Source organism: Euprymna scolopes, chromosome 2 (assembly GCF_053919585.1).
Source record: "Euprymna scolopes isolate OS-2025 chromosome 2, ASM5391958v1, whole genome shotgun sequence".
Lineage (NCBI taxonomy): Eukaryota > Metazoa > Mollusca > Cephalopoda > Sepiida > Sepiolidae > Euprymna > Euprymna scolopes.
This window is the reverse complement of record NC_136483.1, coordinates 41,088,310-41,104,719: the sequence shown is the minus strand read 5'-3', so window position 1 is coordinate 41,104,719 and position 16,410 is coordinate 41,088,310. Positions and strand designations below refer to the sequence as shown.

Below are 16,410 nucleotides of genomic sequence, written 5' to 3'. Positions count from 1 at the left end.
CGGTTTCAAACTAATTAGGACCGTTTTAAATACCGATATCAAGCTCTCTTCAGTCAATACTCATCTGAGTATTGGCTGAAAAGAGCTTGATATAGGTATCTAAAACGATCCTAATTATCGGGTTTAAACCGACGGTACCAATGACTTGTCTCATCTAAAAACTTGCTGTAAACAATATATATATATATATATATATATATATATATATATATATATATATATATATATATTGGCAGCAAGTCATTATTCAAGCACGTCTGATTGAATACAACAGAGTTCTTTTTTTCCGAGTTTGTTGGATAACTTTTCAATTCGCCGAGTAGTCTTTTTTTATTTCGGCTGGCATGTTGTATATTATGGCGCCCAGTTGTTGATGTTCTTTCAATCGGCGCTTGAGAAGAATATGGCTGAACATCAACAACTGGGCGCCATAATATACAACATGCCAGCCGAAATAAAAAAAAGACCACTCGGCGAATTGAAAAGTTACCCAACAAAATCGGAAAAAAGATTTCTGTCATGTTCAATCAGACGTGCTTGAATATATATATATATATATATATATATATATATATATATATATATATATATATATATATATATAGAGAGAGAGAGAGAGAGAGAGAGAGAGAGAGAGAGTTGAAAAAAAAGCCAAAATTATAGAAAGAAAAAAGAAACAAAATGAAAGTAACAATGAACATCATAACGGACGTTTAAATGGGGGTTTCTATGCCTTTTATGACCCCCTCACATCCTCAGATTTAATTCAAAATACAAACAGCTTTAGTATAGATCGCCAAGAGATATAACCATTTTATCTTTATTTGCACGATTTTACTAACTTTGTTTAAGAAACTATAATTACGTCATTGTATTGATGACGTAATTACATTATAGAAATGCACGCAAGAATAAATGCAATAGATGATGACGTCAGAGTGATATCCTACAATTGAAGTTTCAACTCAGAGTCATAAATGAAACTTGTATTTGAAGTCCGTCTTCAATACGTAAAAGTGTACAATGTCACAGTTAAGCAAACAAAATATTGCAGAAAGCAAATTTTCATAATCTATGTTTATAACATTTATGTATGCGTATTGATAAACCTCATATATATGTATATATATATATGAGGTTTATCAATACGCATACATAAATAGTTTTTAAAACCAAAATGTCTTCAAAAGTCATTACTGTTTTCCCAAATGTAAAGACAATCACCAAGAGAAAATTGATGGAATTTCTTCATCAATATATCAATCCGAATCTCAAAACAATTAATGAACTAAGGACTGGAGCTGATTATTGTGTTGGTATGAAAGTTCTATTTCCAGCGACGATTTCTTTGAAAGCCGTTAAGTTCGGTCCAAGCCTTCGTATTATTTCCATCTATAACAACTTTAAACAACTTCAATCGGCATTTGTTCAAATTAACGTCGCAAAGAATTTTCCGATGGAACGAATTATGAAAGGAAGTTTTCAAGCAAATTTCTATTTTTCTCAATGGTTCATGGGTTTCTTCTTGGCTAATTACTCAGGACCTGTATACAACCCGCTGGAACTAAGAAATTACAAAGAAAAACGGTCAAACTACTGTTTTAGTGGAGGTTCTTTTGAAAATAGCAGTGAAACACTACTGATACCGCACGACTCAACTCTCAAGTGTAGATATCATCAAAAACTATTGTATTCAACAGTTATCAGTGTCTCTTTACAAACAGATGAGAGTTTTCTTCGGGACAAAAATGAGTACGAGTGCCTAGAAAGTAATATTGAGGAATTAAGGTTAGATGCCAATTATCTGCAAGAAGTCATCCAACATTTACAACATGAAATCCATGAATTGACAATGGCTATCGACTGTCTTGATAATTATTCACAACTGTTCACGGCAAAGCTGGACAAAATACAACATATTTGCTGTACAGAAGGACATAATTCATTAAGAGACACAATAGAGTCTGCTCTTTACGTTGGGATAAATTTTTCAACTGAATCTGCGGCTTAAATTTCTGGTCCTTTTGCAACTGGTGATCAATATTGCTGAAAATGTTTCTGATTGCAAAATTATGGAACAAACCGGAAATGACTAAAGCAATTTACAATTCGAAAGCTGCATAAAATGGAAACAACACAATTAGAAACATTAAATAAAAATGTGAAAAAATTGTCTTTTCTCGATTGAGAGAAAACATTGCAGAGGCTAGTCCAACGGTTTGAGCAAGAATGGCAGCTGTGCTTGTTTTCAATTTTTGGTTACATGGGCAAACTTGTGTTGTGCCGTAAGGGTTCATTTGGGTATCGTTTCTGGAAGTGCTTGAATGTGAGGGACAAAGGCATTGCCAGTGTACATAAATTCAAAAGATTTTTTTTAATGGTGAAAACATTTCCTCAGGGATAAAAACAACAGATTGTAATCTCTTTCCTAAAAAGAAATAGCTCCTTAAAGTATAAAGTTGAGAAAACTTCCTAAAAAAAATAAAGTTGATTCACTTAATGATTTGAAGAAAAGTTATTAAACCCTTTCTTAACACAAACAAGCGTGGAGAGCATGTTAATTGACCTTAATCTTAATTGATGGGAAAATTGAAAAATTCTTTTTGGCGACAGCTTGGTTATTTTTAGTCTGTTCCATAAATCGTACAAGACTAGGCAAGACTGGGCTAAGATAGATTCTAATAGAATAAAAACCAAAATTTGCTCTAATGTATTTAAGCATGTTTAATCTACAATACGTAATTAAATATCTTTGCAAAGACTAATAGTTAACAAAAGTCAGGGACTGTATCATTAATTAAACATATATATCCTTTGTAAAACAAGGAAAACAGAAAAGTTATATGAAAAAAAAGAATATTTCACTGCTTACATGAATTAATTTATTTTTCTTTAAATATGCATCCGCAAATGAGATCCAGAATAAATTCCATGGATTTTTGTCCTCATCTATCTGTATAATTTACTGTTTATGGTACTTCTCTTGAAATAATAAATATGTCAGGTTATAAAAAATGAAGAAAAAATGTTGCTTTTTTCCTCATAAACATAATTATCATTGTCGACTAAATATTATTTAAATAAATAAAATAAATAAGTTACTTCTTTATTTATTCATCAAAAGTTGTGTCAACTCAGCATATCTAGAAGTTATTTCACTTGAACGATATCGAGTTATCTCCCATGTATTATACAGGGTAATGAGAGAAGGAACTCTTCTATAATGATTACAAAAACCATACTCTTCACAAAATTCAAATCGAAGGGTTTTTTTCCCCCTTTTTCTGGTGGTTGATTTTAAGCTGTGCAGATGTGTTCTGCATAGCTTTTCATTTTTCATGATTTTCACACCTCTGACACAACCCGATCTTGCTTCTCTTTGCAGTTTAGGCAAGATTTAAGACCGGTAGTTATCTTAGCATGAGCCTTTTCTACTGATCAATATTCATTAGCAAAATAATTCTCAGATAAGTCATATTAACTTTATATTATCCATGTAGTTATTAATAAATTGTTTGCCCTGACAATTCATGTATATTTTAATTGCATTTTGAATATTTACATAAAATTAATTTTAGCAATCATATCTACGATTTTAACCGCTTTTATGTATCACGTATTATTGTCCTCTTTACGTTTGTCTTTAACAAACCTTCTCTATGAGAAATAAACGTATATACATATATGCAAATTCAACCGTTTACTTATTATTACCATTTCTTCATCATTGGCTTCATTCCTTTTAGATTCTGACCGTTTCTTATCCACAAAACACAACTTATTCAACATGGTGGCCACATTTTGAAAAAGAGACTTCAACATACATGCATCACTACAACAACAATAAAATACAATATCAAATATTCAAATTTTATAGCTGTTTAACAATTTGAATCTTTTTCAAGCAATAAATATTCTCTCTTTATCTTCCATAAAATAGTTAACAATTAAATATTTTTCTATAAATGAAACGGATATCAAAACCTTAAAAGTTATGTATTGCTTGTAACAATTTAAATTTTTTAAAAATAAATTATATATTTCTTTTTACCTTTAAATAATTGTCTGATAAACGTTGCATAAATAAATAAAACGAATGTCACTTATTATTTAAAATTGTAGCAGTTAAATATGTACCAAAACTACATGAAAATAAAAAATAATTGTGTAAAGAGTAGGTTTTTTAAAGTGGCTAAATCGATGGAATGACAGAATTCGATTTTGAAAGAATTAATTTTAAAATGGGTATAAACGGAACTTTTTAACTTAATAACATCAATTAATTTTGGCAACAGAAAATATTATATTTTCAAATATGCATGGAAAGGGCAATGTCCGTTCAAATGTGTTTTAACTTCATCATCATCATCATCATCATCATCATCATCATCATCATCATCATCATCATCATCATTCCCTAGAATTGTAGTTATATATACTTTCTTCTTATTTATTTATTGATTATTCACCCACCAGGAGTTTTCATAGGTCATCATCCAAGATTTCTCTTTGAGAACACAGCCTGTGGTATTCCCTGGAGTCTGAATGATGGCAAGTCTTCCCAGATTTCCAATACTCTCCACTTCTTTAACTAACATTTACAAATAAATTTGTGTTATCACAACAGTCGTTTACCATTGATTTCTCGTTGGAAGCGACCATTACTCTTCGCCGGAATTTGGGCAGCAATTAGCCTCCCCAATGTCCCAGTTCTCTTCACACTCATCCAGTAATGTCTGGTTAGTGCTTTCTCTCCTCGGTCTTTCATCCTCCTTGAACCTTCTCGTATTTTTAATGTCGTATCAGTTGATGCCGTCACATATTTTCTGGAGGGGGGTACTTACAATTATGCAATTTCAGTTTTCTTGATTCCATGTAGTGTTCCTTTGTTTTTTACATCTGTAGCAGTTTCTGTATGTCCGCATAGCGCCTTTTGATCATGTGTATTAGCTTCTGCATTCAAGAGGTTTCCTTAATATTTCAACCATTTTCATTATTGTTATCAATTGTATCTTTTCAACAATGTCTCTGATTCCAATTTCTCCCATTCTTTTTTCTAAATTTTTCGAGATTGTTCCTAATGATCCTACTATTGTATGTGTTGTTTTGACTTTCTTCATCTTCCATATCCCTTTCAACCTCTGCTAGCTCTGTCTATTTGCTCTATTTCTCAGTCTCCTTGATATTCACTCTGTGATTGCTGGAATGGCGAAATCTATGATTTGGCAGGACTTTCCCTTCTTGTTAATTATTATAACATCCGGTCTTCTTACTTGGATAGGTTTATCTGTCTGTACGTCCATGTCCCATAGGATTTTATGATTTTAATGTTCAAGTACTGCTACCGGTTTGTGCTTGTACTATTTTTCTCTGTCTTCAATATGCAGTTGTTTGCATAATTCCCAGTGTACTCCCTGTACACTTGATCATGTCTGTTCTTGTATCCTTTTTGGGCTAGTTTGCTGCATTCTCTTACTATGTAGTTTATCGTTTTTTTTTTTTTGTTGTTGTTTTTTTTTTTTTGTCCACAGAGTCTATATTTGCTGTTTTCTTGTGTATTGTCGGACTTTGCTTTAATATTGTTGGTTCTTATCACATCTTGTGTGGCTAGGGATTCAGTTTCCCTGTTCAGGTTTCCTTTTTGTAGTCATGTCCAAGTGTTTTCATTACCCTCATCTTTTGTCATCCTTATGAATTGTCCGTGTAGTTGTTTCTCTTCGCATTTTTATTTTCTCGTCTAATCCCTTGTCTCTCTGTTTACTGTTTTGTTCATTTTTTAACTTCCATTGGCCTTCCCTAGAATTTGAGTGGTGATAAGTTTCCCTAAAGTTTAAGTACTTAAATGCTGTTATATTATAACATATTAAAAAACGAAAATAACAAAAAACAAACTTTTGATGAGAAACTTTTTAAACAATTTTTAATTGTTGTTTTTTCTAAACTAAATAAACCTGCACATTTCCATGACCAAATTATAATCAGAGAAAAAATCTAAATTATTATTTTATTAAAGAAATTAAATCCTTGTACTAGGAAAATAAATCTTTGAAATCATTGAATTTAGAAAATTTCAAAATCTCCTTCGAAAAAATGTTAATCATCCTAACGCTGACTGATTACCTAAAATAAAGAAAAACAAATTTCTTATTTTTTTAATTTTTTATTTTCGTTTCAAAAAAAAAGTAAATTGACAGTTTAAATACTTCAAAATGTCCTTCAAAAAAATTTTTTTTATTTTTGTTAATTAACAAGTTTATTTAATTTTCTTGTTTTTGATTAATTGACATCGTTTCATTGTAAAAGATCGTTTATTTTTTGTTTTTTGTGTACATTAATTAATAAGTGCCCGAAATTATACCTTGCAAAATATGCTTATTTTTAATATGTCTATGCTGGTTATCTCCCTTAGATTTAAGTATCCGTTGACATAAGCGCCAATGTATTTATTTATTTAGCTAAGAAGCATATTGGAGGATACGTTTATCAGGGTTTACTTTTATACGGACTATTATAGCACTAGGTGTGTTTGTAAAAGATGCCAAGACCATAATGTTCCAATGTAAACATAAATTTCAGATTTTATTCTTATTTTATTCATTTACAGAAAAATTTCTATTGCTAATCTATAATTGTTACAATATGTTAAGAAATACTGCCCTACATATACTGAATGTAATCCCTCAGTGTAGGAATACAAGAGACCATATCTGGGAACTTCTTAACTTACACACAAAGTTCACCCAGTGTTAACAAATATGAGGAGCGTTCCGAAAGTAATGTCTCCTATTTTTTATTTATTTGGGTGCACTTTGGAAATCCATGCACATCCACCATTCATCGCTAGCAAAAATGCATTGAGAATGGTGGCGCCTGTGGAAAAATACATTCTGTAACACAAAAGGTCGCTCGTTTTAATGGTAACAATACCGTCTTTGTTACTTTTCAACTGTTTGAGTTTTAAAACATAGAGACTTTATTTTTGGAATTACCGCTGTATCTTATTAATATACGGCTTTCTTTATATTAACTTATAGCAGCACAACTCTAAAAAATATTTCATATTTCCATTAAAGTATCAATGAGACAGTAAGTGCATGAAACCCTGTTATGCAATGCATTACTAATTATATATATACTAGCATGGGTACCCGGCGTTGCCCGGGTATTTGGAGATGTATGTTGAGCAAAAAAAAAAAAAAAAAAAAAAAAAAGTGGTCAATTTTTTTAACTTTGACCCTGATTATGACTCCTTAGAATTTATTGTTTTGAGCTCAAATTAAGTTATTAAGTTAGATCCATTTCCAATGAACCTATATCTAAAATTTCAAGTACTTAGATCGCCAAATTTCCGGCCGAAAACCGATCACATTGATTTTCCCAAATCTCAGTACCCTGTATATCAAATTTCGAGTCTGTAGACTTAAAATTGGCAGAGTTATTGCGTAGGGAAATGTACACACATAGACACACAGATACACAGACAGACAGACAGACAGACACTTTCACTTATATATATATATATATATATATATATATATATATATATATATATATATATATATATATTAGACTACCCGTGACCCGTTGGGTCAGTATGTTATATTAGCTATGGAATTCACGTATGAGCGTGACACATGTCATGTAAATAAAATAGTTTTTTTTACATAACAGAAACATTTCTATGAAAGTATATTAAAATAAACATGAGTCGTTCTATTTATTATAATTGAGTATATTTGAAAAAAAATTTGCAGTTACTGAATTATAAGTGATTGACCATACTTATAGGTAAATGTGCACTGAACAGATACCATAATACTTATAGTTAAATTCAAATTTTGATATATCTGCTTTTTTTTTTACATCGTTCATTTCTGTATTACATTTAAGTTATTTTAACCCCCACTCTTCCCATGTTAAATAATAATTTCGAAATAATAACGTTAATATTTCAGCGTCCCAATTGTTCTTTTGTTTTTGTTTTTTTCGTGTTTAAATTATCCAAATAAACAATTGTTAATACTGTCTGCTTTTTTTTTTTTTTTTTACATCGTTCATTTCTGTATTACGTTTAAGTTATTTTAAACCCCACTCTTCCCATGTTAATAATTTCAAAATAATAACGTTAATATTTCAGTGTGCAGGTCACGCGCACATACGCAACCGGATGTTTTAAACCGGAAAGTGGGTTACATACATCGTTACAAGATCATTTGAGTTTTATAAGATCATTTGAGTTTTATAAGTCCCCCCCCTCTTTGGGTTGAGTACTATGTTAATATATTTTCACCCGATGCGATGCGTATTTAAGCTATTAAGCGAAGCCCACTATTAATTTGTTTGTAAACAAACTGATGGTTAAAGCACTGTTGTGAGATGGGCGGGCGTGGATTTAATACACACTTGAGGAGAAATATTTACAGCACTTATTTCTGGTCTAATGGTGAGAGCTGCCGACTGTTCGATCCACGGCTGAAGAGAACGGCAAGAAAGATGGCGACTGTATATGGAATTTCTCACAGTTTTGATTTAATAAAAATATCGTTGGTTTTAGCATTCTAAATTATGAGATGAAAAAATAATTCCTCTACAACTTTCGTCGCATTTTCATTTTTTGTAATGTAGTCGAAAAAATGTAGAAAATGTTGCTGCAACTTTCTTCTTCAAATGTTTTCATCTAATGAAAACATTGTTGGTTTTAACATCGTAAATTATGACATGAAAGCAAAAGTGATTCTCTTAATAGTCGCGTAAAGACTACATTTTCTTTATTAATGTTATTAACTTTGTTGCATAAAAAATTACCGTCGGGGCTTTCTTTTTTGATATTTTGATTTAATAAAAATATTGTTAGTTTTAGCGTCCTAAATTATGAGATGAAAAAAAAAAATGAACGAATTTTTTAGTAAAATGGAGTTGTCTCCCTCGGCACAAGAACTTTGTATAAAAAGCGCCATTAAGTTCAAGATAAACAAAATGTTTCTTTGAAAATGATTAAAAAAAAAAATAAATTCATCTTTTCTGTTTTTACATAAGGATTGAAATTATTTCAATTAAACAATTAAGCGAAGACACCCGTTTTTGTTAGAAGCAAAGCATAGTATGTGTTCGAATACATCTTTCATTTTTTTTCTGTTCTCAGTTAGTGAAGGGAAGGAGTAGATGTGTCAGAAACTTTGTGAAAATATTGAATAATTCTACCCCCTGTCTTTCCAAGCTTATAACTACTCGAAAAATGTAATTCAAGCCCCAATTTTTTTCAATTAAAGGAGCAAGGACCAAGGTTTCATTAAAAAAAAAATGATTAAAAAAAAAGGTTTTAAACTTCGGACTTTACAGGTAGGTACGTGAAAGAAAAATTCAAAGTTAACATATCTCAAAATGGAACAGCTCAGCAGAAAGAGTATGCAGAGACCATTCTAATGATACTTGAACCATCTCTGTAGGACAAATAATAAGAAAGTTACAACAATTCTAAAGCTGAAATTTGAGGCTAATTTTTGACAATAGAATCAATGGATTTCCTTAACAAAGTTGTGACCGATATCAAGATTTTTCACAGTTATTTTGTCATAACTTTCTTATTTCTTGTCCGATTTCAAAAAGACAAATATCACTGGAGAGCTTATTGAATGGAGAACAAGAAAAATATATTTTGAAAGTTTATTAATGAATTATTTACAAGATTAAGAGGTGAAAGGGGATGCTGGGGCGGAAGATGCAGTCAATTACTAAGGCAATATTACATCCCCGCATATGAAGTCTGCTGCTAATGCTGATTTTTTATGTCAAAATAAACTGCAGAAGCACCGTTTTTTTATTTCTCATCATACAAACACCAATAAATATAATTTTTTTTACATTTCTCATGAACTTTTAGCATATAAATTATTAAAATTTCTTTTAGCATATAAATTAAAATTTCGGGTTTGTATTACTGTACACATAGATTCGAAAAAGTTGTCAAAAAAACAAAAACAAATATATAACAAATAAATGTTATCAAAGGCAAGATAAGTTACTTTTCTACCTAACTGGATATATTTTTGGTGTTTTTATTCAGCTCGAATACAGTGTTTATCGATGTATTGGAAAATTCAAAATGGCGCCCGACACTCTCTTTAACACGGTAAGTTCAAGAAAAGATGTTATAAATAATAAACTAGACAAAATACTGTTAGAAATTCGGTCATTATATGTTACCGTGACATAAGTTGGCATATATTCGGTATTTTTTTAATAGTATTTTGTCTAGTTTATTATTTATAACACCTTTTCCCAAACTTACCGTGTTTAAGAGAGAGTGGCCGCCATTTTGAATTTTCCAATACAACGGTAAGCACATGTTTTTCGAGCTGAATAAACATGTTACATTGAATAAAAACAAAAAATGTATCCAGTTTGGTAGAAAAGTAACTTATCTTGCCTTTGATAATATTTATTTGTTATATATTTGTTTTTTGACAACTTTTTCGAATGCATACAGTAATACAAACCCAAAATTTCTTTTAAATTATTAAAACTTTTAGAATTTAAAGTTTGCAAAATGTGCATAATAAAAAATATATTCATGAAAGTTTTATTTTTTAATTTTAAAAATAACTCTTGTATTTTTTTTAATTGTAAATTTGTTTATGAGTTTATCATAGAAAAAAAAAGCAAAGTAACAAAATGGAAGAAAAAAAAAAGCAGCTCGATAAAATGATAAAATAGAAAAAAATACATTTTGCCGGGGAGAAATGTTTTGGTTTTTAAAGAAAGTAAAATAATTTAAATCCTAAAAGTTCATTATGCTGAAATAAATTTTAATAATTTAAAAGAATTTTTTTAGCCAGCCGTAGTTTGGCGTCATTGCCGTTGTTGGAAAATATTTGTAAACAAAGTGCGTAGGTTAAAGATATGGCGTTAGTGAAATTTTGAAAATTTTCGTAACGGCTTCACATTTTAGGTAAACTCAAAACCAATGAAGGTAAAGTCATATAGGCTTCATATTTCGCACAAATAAGGTTTAATATATATATTAACGAATATATATAGTTTCAAAACTATTACAACTTACCTTCAGGTCTAATAATGATGATTTAAATGACACAAAACTTCACTTCAAAATTTTTTACACTTCTACTGAACGTATGGAAATAGTTCAAATACCAGCATGTAGCGAAACATGTGTGCTACCTCATCAGTATCCCTGCAGTGCAGTTAACCCCCCCCCGGATATAGGTGGTAGGGGCCAATTTATGACACATACTTCAGTGCACAGAATTACGGCTTACTCAAGTTACCAATGCCACTTAACCCTCGCAAAAGCCTTGGCATTTTCACATACCTATTACAGGTAAATTTCTAAAAAACCCTTCTTTTTTTGTTGTTTTAAATTTGAATATATTATTTATTGATCTTTTATCTTCAATTTGTGATATATAAAACTTTGTTGAGTAAATTAATTATTTACTTTTTAATAGGTATTTCAAAATGGGGGGGGCGTGAATTAAAACAACGTTTGTCTAAAATATTATATTCGGGTTATTGGAAAGAGCATAAAATTTCACACTGATCCTGAAAATATCGTAAAAATAGAATGAATAGAAAAATTTTGATAGATTTTTAAAGTTTAAAAATTGAAAAATACTGAACTCGTAAAATTCAATTAATTTCATTACTGTTTTTTTTTTTTTTTTTTTAATAAAAAACAATAATATTTCTATTACGTTTTATACAACTTTAATATTTTATTTTGGAAGTATAATCCATAAAGAAAATAAACAACCCACTTTTAAAAGAGAAATTACGAGTTTTTTATATTTTATTCGCAGTTTCGTGTTAGGGGTGTCAAAAATTCCTACAAAAATTCTGATATACACCTAGTGAAGGAGAATTTCTAGCAATTCTTATTTTTGTCTCAATCCAGGGTGGCGTTTTTTTTTCTTTTTTGGTGCGTGGGGGTGGGGAGTTTTTTCCACGTTAAAAACCAATAAATTTGCTCTCGGTGGGTGGGGGTAAGTGAATATGGAATAATATCAAACTTTTTCGCAAATTAATATGGACAGTATTCATTCTAGCATTTGTGTTAGTTTTGATATGTAGTATCTGTTCTGTCTTCGGTTTTTATTTTTGTTCCAGAGTGATCCTTTTGGGGAGCTAGATTTTCTCTTTAGTAAAATCTGATTTTGTGTCTAACTTTGCTCACGCAAGGAAATAAATAATTGGAAATATTAATAGTATCAAACCATTTACTTATTTAATCAACTATTCAATTTAACAAGGGGTGCACTGCAACTCTGAGTTTTACATGCTGAATTATTTCCCTTGGAAGTTTTGCAGGTGTATTTATTTTTAAAGAAAATTCAGCAATTGTCCAATACAGAATTCCAAAATGTTTTGGTACGTTTTAATTTTCTTGACTGTGGCAATTTCGTTTTGGCAATTTTCTGTGTGGTATAATTTATTTCTAGAATGTTACGTCATTTCTTTTATCCGAAGAAATTAAGATCATAACGAGAAAGATGTTTTTTGGTACATTTGTAGATTAATAACCTTCGCTAAATTTGTAAGAAACAGATTCCCGAAATTCTTGTATTAGTAGAAGCTCACACACACACACACACACACACACACACACACACACACACACACACACACACACACACACACACACACACACACACACACAGATACATCCCACCCCCTCTTAAAAAATAATGTTCTACTATGGGTGTGGGTACGTGTGAATATCCTGAAAAATAATATTATATAGTGGATATCAGCTTCGTCTATACATTGAACATAAAATGATCCCCTACTTCTGGGATATTCTAGCGTTTTAGTGCAGTTAACAAATTTTTACGACTAACCCTAAGTCCGATTGGTTGCCAGTTAATATTGTAAAATCGTAATGAATGTTTTAAAAACTAATTTATTGAATGTTTTAAAAATTAATTATTATGGGATACAGAATCTTTCGAAAAATGTCACGCGGGAGTGAAATACAACTATATTCATTGTCTTCATGATTTTGTTGCCGTAGAAAGAGTTAATATTGGATACAAAATCGGTTTAACATCAGTAAAATAAGATAATACAAAACAGAGAATAAACGAAACGAAATTGACTCTAGTAAAAAAATTGATTAGCACCAATGTTTTAATTTAAAATATAAGAGAGATAAATTAATTCATTAGTTAATTTGTAATCATATAAATAACTAAACAAATAAATGTTATAAAATGGTTCATACACATATGGTTCCGCACAGCATTTCCAGTAAAATTAATAAATGTAAAAAAAAAATTATATTGTAACTTAAAGACACAAAATCTGGAAATTATGCAATAGGATTTCGACAGCCTATCTCCTTTGGTGGAACGCCTACTTTAACCTATTCACCCACTAATTCAAACATCACGGCTACCTTTGTCTTCAAATCCTCCCTCAACAGAACGTTCTTCTGGCTCTACACCTCACTACTAAAGTAATTTTCTTCAAAAGACACTTAAATATCCTTTTCATTCACATCTTATATTGACTTTTTCTGACTACTATAAAGCTTTTCACACTTACATATGTATGCACTCAATTTTCACTACAAACTTTCACAAGAAATACCCGTCTAGCAGAAAAGACTATCAATAATTTCCCCCACTCTTTATCTGTGCCTAAACCTAAACGTAGATTCCATGAACAAAGCTTCTTTTTTAGAACTGCATGCTTATGGAATTGTCTTCTGTTTTCCTGCTTTCCAGCTGACTACAATATGGTTGTCTTCAAGTCTAACATAAACAAGTTTTTGATGAGCCGTTCCATATAAGTTAACAAATTTACTGAATTTCCATTACTAACGATTACTATATTGTCCAATTTCTACTGTACACTCTTTAACCCTTATCCTAGAGTGGCCTCTTAGCCTTGATAAGTGGTGATTTCTTTGTAATAATAATAATAATAATAATAATAATAATAATAATAATAATAACCGAATTCTTACGATTTTCCTAAAAGTAGATCACATGTTGGATTTATGGAAGCCTAAAATTCATCAATTTTCGTCTATGAAAATTAAAAGATAAATAGCTTAAAGGGGAAATAACTCTCACAGCTTAAATAAATAATTTTATTTCTATTTTTAAAGGCAACTAATAATTAAAAATAAATTAAATGTAAATTAAATAAAAAATAAATCCAATAAATGAACTTGAAATAATATTTCTAAATAAAACAATGAAGACAATTCTGTTTCAACAAATGATTAATAATATGGAGCGAATTATTAAAATTGATTTTCTTTAATGTAATATGCAACTGATGTCATCCCTTAAATGTAGATTCCCTCTGAATAAATCGTATACATAGAAATCATGTTGGAAGGGAAGTGCCCGTTTTCAGTATGAAAATTAATCAGGTACCATTTGTATATGTTAATCAAATTGTGAACAAACACACAGATAAGAATATAACTTTTTATAACAAACTAGCGGGACCTGTGGAAATTCCACAGGGGACTCATTCATATGTAATATATAATGCTGTTGGCAGTCTGTAGATGTTCAGAGTAAATGGAGAGCTTTTTTGTTAAAACTGCAAAAGTATTTATCTAAGCTAGTATGAACGCCTGGCAAAATCCAGTCATAAAGTAGGCTTAAATATGATATTTTAATTCTTGCAGATTTCGTATATATTATTATAGAGTTAATGTTGTATCGATTTTTATATATCATAAAGTTGCGATTCCAAAAATAAAAAAATATATCTATATGACTTTGGTGCATTTGCATGAATCAAAACCGAAATAAAAACTCATGAAAAAAAAAAATATATATATATATAACTTGAGTTCCTTCAGCCATAATCGAAACTGAAACCAAAACTTATGAAGAATTCTTGATAAAATTATTTATAAAAAAAATAGATGGCTTAAGTGCCATCAGCTATAATCGAAACCAAAGCCAAAACTTATGAAGAATTCTTGGTAAAATTATTTATAACAAGAAATAGAAGTACTTAACAACTAAACGACCTGGATGTAAGTGTGACACAGAAAATAACACACACGCTGTTGTATTAATGTATAGATTGAAAACATAATATTTGTTTTTGTATATTTGCATTGTCGACTAATTTATTTTTATTGCATACTGACTCTCTCTACCTGATGTAGCCTGAGAGTTAAGTAATTGTTTTAATAATATATGAGCAATAGCAAATGAATTTAAAGTCGGAAAAATAGAATTTTACAAAGTAACTAATTAAAATGACTTACTTGTTTTCTAAGAAATGGAAGAGCATCTCAATCCGTAAAATATTTAAGTTGAAATAAATCATTTGCTGTAAGTATTTATTTTACTTGCACAAAGTAAAATGAGTGATTTGTTTTATAAGAAACCGTAATGTATTCCAGTGGATTTAATTTTAACAGTAAGATAATTGTAGTAAATAAATTATTGTTTCTAAACAGGAATTTTATTTCATGTAGTAATTTATCAAAATGGCTGACTTGATTTCTACAAAACTGCAATGAATTATTTTTAAAAAATGCTTTAATCCTTGACCAAGGATGTAAATGATAATGTATATTGATCTCAGTTCAAATCTTAAAAAATCAACAGGAAAAGAATTACTTTCTTAGATAACATGCAGTTTGTACATGCTAAGAAATAAATCCAAATGATAAAAAAATAAATTGGGCCTTAGTCAATTGTATTTAGGATTTGTTGTTTGTAAAATTTCCAGTATTTTTATTTTATTAGATTTTGATCAAAGATAAATTGATGATAAATTGATGATAAATTCTGAGAATCAGACTGCATTTTCTTTACGTGTTAGATTTATTCATTATTGATTAAAATAAGTAAATATTTGGCGTGATTATTTTTTAAACATCTTCGGGTATAGTCAAGAACCACACCAACATTTGATATGAATTGAGGTATAAGAGTTATTGTTTCAGTGAAGGAAGAAAATAAAGGATATATACGGAACATGCATTCATAGTAAAATGGGAAATAAATAAAACATTGAGAAAATAGAAGGGTCATGAGGTAGCAAGTGCTGCCTAAAGCATTAACTGATTTTTATAAATGAAAAATTGAGAAATCCGAAATTTTATAACAAAGTATTTTTATACAACAGATAAGAATATAAAGGTATTTTAAATAATGAAAAGGTTCATAGTACAGCAAGTATTTTGGTAAAGAAAGTTCAGTGAATAGTTGTTACAAGTTAATATATTCATAGAGTGAATAATATGCATATGTAAGTTATATATGTGAGTGTTTGGCAGCGTCTCATTGTGTATGTGTATGTGTGTTTGTTTACCTTGTTCTTGTTAATGTGTATACAGCTGTAACAATTTGTCTCTGTTGTTCGTCTGACTCTTGTTAGTGTATAATCATGTGCACATGAGATAAATAAGGC

General features: G+C 29.9%; 1 protein-coding gene across 1 annotated transcript; it reads left to right on the top strand.

Annotated features, from left to right (window-relative positions):
- The first annotated feature begins 938 nt into the window (after nt 1-938).
- On the top strand, nt 939-3,679 carry LOC145291390 (microtubule-associated protein RP/EB family member 3-like). Its single transcript, XM_080137187.1, has 2 exons — nt 939-1,076; nt 1,138-3,679. Exon 2 carries the CDS (start codon nt 1,178-1,180, stop codon nt 2,009-2,011), a length of 834 nt encoding a protein of 277 aa, XP_079993313.1. The 5' UTR covers nt 939-1,076; nt 1,138-1,177; the 3' UTR covers nt 2,012-3,679.
- Nucleotides 3,680-16,410: the final 12,731 nt, after the last annotated feature.

Coding starts and splice junctions, on each gene's coding strand:
- LOC145291390 (XM_080137187.1), top strand. CDS start 1,178: ATGTCTTCAAAAGTCATTACTGTTTTCCCAAATGTAAAGACAATCACC.